Raw genomic sequence first — 9041 nt, 5'->3', positions numbered from 1 at the left:
ACATTCATCCACCGCCATCACCTCGTATCAGCATGATAATGCACGGCCCCATGTCGGCAGGATCGGTACACAATTCCTGGAAGCTGAAAAAGTCCCAATTTTTCCATGGTCTGCGTACTCACCAGACATGTCACCCGTTGAGCATGTTTGGGATGCTCTGGATCGACGTGTAGGACAGCGCGTTCCAGTTCCCGCCAATATCCACAATCAACAGCCTGACCCACTCTGTGTGAAGGAGATGTGTTGTGCTGCATGAGGCAAATGGAGGTCAGACCAGATACTGACTGGTTTTCTGATCCACGTCCAACCTTTGTTTTTTTTAAGGTATCTGTGACCAACATATGCTTGTCTGTATATCTATTCATGTGAAATCTATAGATTAGGGCCTAATTTATTTCAATTGACTGATGTCCTTGTGTGAACCTGTAACTCAGTAAAATCTTAAATTGTTGCGTTTTTTTATATTTTGGTTCAATGTAGTTTGCATGCTTTAGGACTATTCACCCAAAGGTCTCTTCAGGTAACCCACACTGGAGAAAGGAGCCTGGACTTGACCTCTGACCTCTCCTGTGTGTTGCTGTCAGGTGGAGGAGGAGATCAACACCCTGAGACAGGTGCTCCTGGCCAAAGAGAAGCATTCTGCTGAGCTAAAGAGGAAGCTGGGGCTGAGCCCCCTCAACGAGCTCAAACAGAACCTCACCAAGGGGTGGCAGGATGTCCAGACCTCCAATGTGTAAGTAGAAGATCCCATTAAAAAAAATGTTCAAATACTTAGTTTTTTATTTTTTTTACCAAGTCAAACTAGAAGGGTGAAACATCTTATAATGTTTTAAAGTTTCAGTATGAGTCATTTTAACAGATTTTTATTTATTTTTATGACCGACGATAAAACCACAACCTGTCGTTTTTCAATGGGAGAAAATTAGTCCTAGTGGGCAGAGCCAAGCATGAGCTACCGAGATCATTTTGACGCGTTGTATCATGTATTTGTAAATATATTTCCTTTAGTGAACGCCTCACTCTGAAGTGCACATGTACAGTAACTCAATTTGCACTCGTAAACAACAACAACATTTTATACTTTGGAAAAGTCTACAACACTTAGTCCACTGTGTTCATACCAGATTTTAGTTTTGAGAACTGAAAACTGTATTGCGGTCCAATGTTTAATCGATGAGAAAATTGACAGAATGTTGGCCCAACTCCGTCTCCTCCCACTGCCGGCCACTGGGCTTCCTATCGTCACCATATTTGGTAGTGGAAGCTTCACATTTTATACATCCGGTGAAACATCTGGCTCATTATTCTATCTGTGGTTGTAGCTACTGGATCGTTCCCTTCTCAGATATCATATCAACCTAAGCCTCTTACAAATGCTTGACTCTTACTGTAGGGCTGTGCACAGCTGGTTATCTTTCTGGAACCGTTCTGGAATAGAAAATGGTGAATATAAAATATCTGAGCCCGTTCACGGTTCTGGATCTACCTCTATAGCATGAATCAGGCGACCAGACAGACGTGCTAACCGTGGGCACACCCACTGAGCTGTACATCTCTGACCCCGGTCTCTGTCTTCTAGCTATGTCAGAACCACCGAGAAACTTGGCGAGTGGAATGAGAAAGTTACCGGTTCAGAGTTGTGAGTCTCTCCTGTTCTACTGCTTCAAATCGCCACCTGTCGCCTGCAACTAGTGTGTTTGCGCTCCCCTCCGCTCTGCTCAGAACTGTAATAACATGGCTGCTGTATCAACATTTTATTATGTTGTAACACCTGTCTTTGTCCGTAGGGAGCATGTTCCTCTGCCTGCTACGTGGCGAAAACTCCCATTCCCTGTGAGACCATCTGTTTTTATAAAGGCCTTTTTATTTAATAATATAGGGTTTTTAACGTCACAAAGATGTAGTTTAATTTGCAACTTTTTTATTTTTTCAGTGTCGTGGTAATGTCATAGGGTAGGAATTGTTTTGAGTCAGTTGAACCACTTTTATGTCAAGCCTAAATACGTTCAGGAGTAAAAAAAAAAATGTGCTTAACAAGTCACATAAGATGCATGGACTCACTCGGTGTGGAATATTTATTCGTGCAACTTACATCTGGGTGGTCCCGGGAATTGAACTCTTGACATTGGTTATTTTTTTTTATAAGCCAAGTAATCTCGACTATAAGCAACATGGATCAGTATTACCAAATATATATATATATATATATATGGTATTAGCAAATGACGTTACTGCCTCCCTCCTGGTCTTGGAGCATTTTTACCATAACAGACGGGTTTAAAGGTCATTGCCAGTGAATACCAGATCCCCGCCCACACTACTGGAGAACAGTGCTGGCAGTCGAACGTTTGGATGATCCCATACCGGGGTAGCAGGAGTCTCAATGAGCCATGCGGGAGCTAAACGTGGCCCATCTCAAAATTATCCTTTTTTTAAAAATTTTATCGTTAGCTAGCCTTATTGACTCACCATCACATTGACGTCTGTCAGGTGTCTATACTTCTTTTCCCCTGGTACTATATTTCATAAAGGGGAACTTCCTTGCCGTGAGGCTTCTCAGTGTTAAGGTCACATCGTCTGAACCAGCGGAGCAATATTTGTTTTTACACTTCTGTTATTAGTTTGGTGGTAGTTAGCTGCGCCAAAGCTAGGGAAACGGGGGGGAAGTACAGTATTTGTATCCTACCTTACAAGAAGCTAGGGAAACGGGGTACAGTATTTGTATCCTACCCAAAGCTAGGGAAAGGGGGGGGGTACAGTATTTATATCCCATAATCTAATGTGAAAGGTAGTTAAACTAACCTTCTCACGACACCACTGTTGCTGGCAACAAACAAAAAATCTGAATGGCTGTAGGCCAATATTAACAGGCTTGGTAAGTGGCTTATTTGAGCTATCTTGTACTGTTCTTTCAGTACACACACACACACACACACATAGTTTTAATTTTGAACAGATTGTGGGTGAGGAAATGGAATGCTAGAGAGAGAGGAACACCAATCGAGAGAAACTGAGTTGGCTGTGTGTGCACCTGTGGTGCATTGTGACCAGACACATTTTGAAAGACAACTGACATTTACTCCCGAGGCGCTGACCTGTTGCACCCTCTACAACCACTGTGATTATTATTATCTCACCCTGCTGGTCATCTATGAACACTGTTCTTAAAAAATCTGGTTTTAATGGCCATGTTCTGTTATAATCTCCACCCGCACAGCCAGAAGAGGACTAGCCACCTCTCAGATCCTGCTTCCTCTCTCGGTTTCTTCCTAGGTTCCTGCCTTTACCTAGGGAGTTTCTCTCTGAGCCACTGTGCTTCTAAATATGCATTGTTTGGTGTTTTTTTTTTTTTTAGGCTGAGTTTCTGTAGAAGCACTTTTTACAAAGCTTTTTATAAATAAATGTTTGATTTGTATCAGTATTTACAGATGTAGAAGAAAGTAAAGTGTTCATTTAGCCTATTTTTTTTTAGTGATCAAACTGCAGTTATGTTATGTATTGCTTTCCGGTTTCCTTTCTCGTCAGCAGAAACTGAGCCACATTCTCCTTTCTATTCAGACAACCGACAGCAGGATCTGCAGGTTCCACTAATTCCATGTTTTGGTTTCAGGCACCGTTTGGTTTGTGTGAACTGAATGCCTTATCACATTCTGGATGCTGATACTCTTTGTGTGGGTTACTGAGGGAGTTCTAATCCTAAATATAGACTAGTTTAGTGCAACCCCCTCCCGTTATGCACAGCCAGAAGAGGACTGGCCAACCCACATAGCCTGGGTTCCTCTCTAGGTTTCTTCCTAGGTTTGGGCCTTTCTAGGGAGTTTTTTCCTAGCCACCGTACTTCTACACCTGCATTGCTTGCTGTTTGGGGTTTAGGCACAGGTTTCGGTACAGCACTTTGAGATTCAGCTGATGTACGAAGGGCTTTATAAATACATTTGATTTGATGTATTTGAAGCCCTAGTAATTCTGCACCATTGGTCATTTCACGTCTGAAATTTTCCAAGACTTATTTTAATGAATATATTTAAAAAATATTGTCACTGTTGTCCTGACGCAGTGATCAAGATTTAGTGTGAAGTCCAATTTCATATAAACTTCGTCTCTAACTTGCCCTTTCCTTCCATATAAAAAGTATTTTTTTTTTTGGTTAAAATGTTAAATGTCGTTACTGTGTCCATAGATATCTGACAGCATCTGAAACTCTGGATGCATTGCCCAATCATATGAGTCTATATATATATATATACACATTACTTTTCTGTTTATTTGTTTTAAGTTGGTTTCAGCAGGGGTAAAGGGGCTTCTGTCTTCATGCCATGTCTTGAAGTGCTTGAGGGAGGAGTCTGTCTGACCATGCTTGTGTTCGCTGGTGGTGTGTGGATGGTGAGGGTTTGATGGAAGCTTCTCTCTGTATTGGTTCTTCAGACCCTGTTCCTCAACTGCAGCCTGGAGCCCCCCCAAAAAAAAAAAAATTTTTGGCTTTAGCCTTGCATATACCTACATCAATTATTATTATAGCTTGTTTGGGGCAACAACATAAGTTGTTGGTGACTTGAGGACTGAAGTTGAGGCTTTTTTAAAATATATTTTGGGTCCTACTGAAGGCCTGGTCTGGCTGAATGTACCGCCTTCTTCTTAGTCATCACATCTCCTGCAGACCCTCTGACCTGCTTTACAGGTGTAACAATCTATCATTCATTGTCCACTAGCTGCATAGTTTCCCCAACTGTGTGTTCACTATTATCAAATAGCTATCAATACCATTTTTGTGTGTATTGGTCAGTCTGATTTATAATCTTAAGGATGAGGACTTAGACCCTATAGACTTAAAACAGAATGGCTGTCGGAAGTAGCGGCGCTTGCGCTATCAGGGTGATTTAGCTATTGATGCCACGCCGGGACAATCGCCACCTCTGCTCAGTGGTCTGTCTGTGGGTGGAGTGCCACCCTGTATGGAGCCTAACAGCCATACATTGAGGGATAATCTGTTTACGATGGGATTATACACTATTATGGGCGTTGGGCTGGACTGTGTGTAGAATGGAACACGTGGTTTCCATGGTTTCGAGACCATTCTATTCCAGCCATTAGCACGAGCCGTCCTCCCCTTCAGCACAGTCTTGTCATTGTAGATTCCTCACTTAGTTGGCTTACATTGAGGTTTACAAGGAGGCCAGATCTTTAAGGAAAGACTATTTCTGTTTATCAACTGTTTTAATTTATAGTATAATTTAATAAACGGTCATTTATTTGAGTTTTAGGCTGCTGCGTTGTGTAATTGATCCGCCCACCCAGTTGAACTTAAATACTGTATACGGGGTGGGTGGTCCCTCTCGCCCTACTGGGCTCCCACTGGGGTGGGTGGTCCCTCTCGCCCTACTGGGCTCCCACTGGGGTGGGTGGTCCCTCTCGCCCTACTGGGCTCCCACTGGGGTGGGTGGTCCCTCTCGCCCTACTGGGCTCCCACTGGGGTGGGTGGTCCCTCTCGCCCTACTGGGCTCCCACTGGGGTGGGTGGTCCCTCTCCGCCCTACTGGGCTCCCACTGGGGTGGGTGGTCCCTCTCGCCCTACTGGGCTCCCACTGGGGTGGGTGGTCCCTCTCGCCCTACTGGGCTCCCACTGGGGTGGGTGGTCCCTCTCGCCCTACTGGGCTCCCACTGGGGTAGAGAAGTCACTGTCTTTGTCCCTTATAACTTACTGGCTGTCAATGAAGCCATTTTTAATATAATTTTCAATCAAACCATTGAGCGGAGACCTAATGCTTAATATAATGTTCTTGGTAGAGACATTGGTCACGTTTTGGATACAAGCTGTTGTTGTGTGCTATTTTTCTCTTCACTTGTTTCCTCTGTATTTCTGCAGTATTTCTCCTATATGGCTGTTCATTAGTCAGACAGTCAAAGGCCCAATTCTGATGTTTTGTCCAATTTGTCAAAGGAGCTGAGCGGTTCAAAGACAAATTATTGGAAACTTATCAGAATTGGGTTGCTATGTGTTTTTTTTTTTTTTTAAGGCAGCTTTTGTCTGTGATTTAACTCCTTATTGGCTGACTTCCTGACTGCTTAATCTGTTCTAAACCAAGTGAGGCTGGTTTTCGGTCATGTTCTAAGGAGGTTCTCTCTCTCTCTCTCGTCTACCATCTTCGCTCTACTCCCATCTCTCGCCCTCCCTTATTTTCTTCTCTCCCCTTCCAGGTATAAGAAGACTCAGGAGACCCTGTCTGTGGCTGGACAGAAGACCACTGCTGCCTTCTCCACCATGGGCACTGTCCTCAGCAGGAAACTGGGAGACATGAGGTACAGACCAAGACACAAAATGGCTGCCGCCGTCCTTCCTGTAGAACAGGGGTGGGAAACCATAGAAATAGAATTACTAGATTTAAAAGTTTTTTATTTTTTTTGATGCCCCTCGGATAACAAATGTTTTCACTGTTACAGAACAGTGACGTGGGTATGTTAATTGTAGTGTTTGTATAGACCAACCCTCTAGGGCTGTAGCAAATCTACTAATCAGCTGTACCTCAGGACCTTGATTAGCTGAATTGGGAATTACAGCAGGACTGGAGCAAATACTTGTGTACTACCCAGTAGTTATCCAGGAAGAGGGTTGACTACCCCTCATGCCACAGATACCTTAAACGTATGGTCGTGGATCAGAAAACCAGTCAGTATCTGGCGTTGCCTCATGCAGTGCGACACATCTCCTTCACACAGAGTTGATCAGGCTCTTGATTGTAGACTGTGGAATGTTCCAGTCTTCAATGGCTAAGTAAAGTTGCTGGATATTGGCGGGAACTGGAACGCTGTCGTACACATCGATCCAGAGCATCCCAAACATGCTCAATGGGTGACATGTCTGGTGAGTACGCAGGCCATGGAAGAACTGGGACATTTTCAGCTTCCAGGAATTGTGTACAGATCCTTATGACATGGGGCCGTGCATTATCATGCTGAAACATTGAGGTGATGGCGGTGGTTGAATGTCTTGACAACGGGCCTCAGGATCTCTTCACGGTAACCCTGTGCATTCAAATTTCCTTTGATAAAATGCAATTGTGTTTGTCTGTAGCTTATGCCTGCCCCATACCATAACCCCACCACCACGGGGCCCTTTGTTCACAACGTTGAAATCAGCCACCTGCTCGCCCACAAGACGCCATACATGTGGTTGCGGCCGGTTAGACGCACTGCCAAATTCTCTAAAAGGACGTTGGCTTATGGTAGAGAAATTAACATTAAATTCTCTGGCAACAGCTCTGGTGGATGTTACTGCACTCAGCATGCCAATTTTAACTCTCCTTCAAAACTCGAGACATCTGTGGCATTGTGTTGTGACAAATCTGCACATTTTGGTGGCCTTTCATTGTCCCCAGCACAAGGTGCTCCTGTGTAAAGATCATGCTGTTTTAATCAGCTTCTTGATATGCCACACCTGTCAGGTGGATAGATTTATCTTGGCAAAGGAGAAATGCTCACTAACATGTAAACAAATTTGTGCGTCAAAAATTTGAGGAGCTTTTTGTGTGAATAGAACTTGTCTGGGCTCTTTTATTTCAGTTCATGAATCATGGGACCAACACTTTCACATGTTGAGTTTGTTTGTGTTCAGTGGAGATACTAGCTGTGGTGATGGCATGTGGACCATACTTGTGTACAGCTGTGTTGAAGATGCCTTTATGGTTCAAAGCAACGCTGTCATTCATGTTATAAATATGTTAAATAATCCCATCTGTCCATTCATCACCTACACTTTAATCACCCTCCTAATTACATACTAACTCCACTATCTAAGGGAACCGGGAATATGCTTGTTCATTAACATTTTAACTTTTCCAAGTCCACTTCAGTGTGTGTGTGTGTGTGTGTGTGTGTGTGTGTTGGCATCCTCCCCTGTTCGAGCCGTGGTTACCCCCCCCTTCCGGTACGAGCCGTGGTTTCCCAGCTCCGCTACCCCCGGTCTTTTGGCTTGTTCTATTTCTCCCATTTTGATCATTGTTTTGTTTTTGTCATTTTCATCCATCCATCACCAAGCCTGACTAATTGATTTCTGATAATGGGTCCTAACACCCCCTACAGCGGGGCTTCATGATGTGTCCCTGTTCGATGCCATGTAGCCACCATGATGTATCCCTGTTCGACGCCATCTAACACATGTAGCCACCATGATGTGTCCCGTCGGGACACATGTACCCATATATCCCGGTTCGACGCCATCTAACACATAGCCACCATGATGTGTCCCTGTTCGACGCCATCTAACACATGTAGCCACCATGATGTGTCCCTGTTCGACGCCATCTAACACATGTAGCCACCATGATGTGTCCCTGTTCGACGCCATCTAACATGGCTGACCTGCGTAAAATATTCCCTATATAGTGCACTACTTTAGACCTGAACCCTATGGTCAAAAGTGATGCCCTACAGTAGCTTATCTATGCCCCAACCTGATAGGCTAACTCTGCTCGACCCACCACTGCTTGTTCCTCACCCTGTTTTCGTTTTTCCCGTTTTTGTTTTTTAATTGCTGCGATTGGTCTACAGAGCGCTGCCTTTCTCAAACTCCTTTGGGTAAGAGTACTCTGCTGCTGCTGGGACCTGAAACATCCCAATTAAGCTACTTGATCAACTTCTATAGCAGATCTGTACAGTAAATACTGCTGGTCTGTATACTGATCTGCTGCAGAAGTTAATTCATTATAACTTTTATTGAATGCTAATTTGTCATCCCTCTTGCTGTTATGATCATGAATATCCTATTGATATTTTTTTTGGGGGGGGGGTCAGTTTCCCTGTATATGCCTGTTAATCTGATTTGTTTGACTGAAGTGGTCACCAGTCTCTCTGCAGACATTCTTTAACTGGGTTCGTTGTCTGCTCTTCAATCTTTGTCCCTTTTAAAGATAGTTAGAAGAAGCAACTTTGTATCTGTCTCCATTGGGGCATCTGTGAGCGCATGGGGCAGTGACATTGAGGACATCTCCATTTTGAAGTAGTCAATTTTCTTCTACTATCTCTGAGTTGGTAAACAAACTGAAAGGG

At 43.8% G+C, this 9041-nt stretch overlaps 1 protein-coding gene across 1 annotated transcript; it reads left to right on the top strand.

The window, feature by feature from the left end:
- The first annotated feature begins 32 nt into the window (after positions 1–32).
- LOC135528851 (tumor protein D52-like) lies at positions 33–8750 on the top strand. Its single transcript, XM_064957896.1, has 4 exons — positions 33–65; positions 585–733; positions 6195–6296; positions 8544–8750. The coding sequence occupies exons 1-4, from the start codon at positions 33–35 to the stop codon at positions 8572–8574; spliced, it is 315 nt and encodes a 104-aa protein (XP_064813968.1). The 3' UTR covers positions 8575–8750.
- The last annotated feature ends 291 nt before the right edge of the window (positions 8751–9041 follow it).

Source organism: Oncorhynchus masou, unplaced genomic scaffold (genome assembly GCF_036934945.1).
Source record: "Oncorhynchus masou masou isolate Uvic2021 unplaced genomic scaffold, UVic_Omas_1.1 unplaced_scaffold_10489, whole genome shotgun sequence".
In the NCBI taxonomy this organism is placed as follows: domain Eukaryota; kingdom Metazoa; phylum Chordata; class Actinopteri; order Salmoniformes; family Salmonidae; genus Oncorhynchus; species Oncorhynchus masou.
This window is presented reverse-complemented; position numbering and strand designations above follow the sequence as displayed.

Bases quoted from the DNA above. Each gene is read 5' to 3' on its own strand.
- LOC135528851 (XM_064957896.1), top strand. From the start codon at position 33: ATGATAATGCACGGCCCCATGTCGGCAGGATCG. The intron at 66-584 runs GTACACAATTCC...TGTTGCTGTCAG, and splicing joins GCCCCATGTCGGCAGGATCG to GTGGAGGAGGAGATCAACAC. The intron at 6,297-8,543 runs GTACAGACCAAG...ATTGGTCTACAG, and splicing joins AGGAAACTGGGAGACATGAG to AGCGCTGCCTTTCTCAAACT.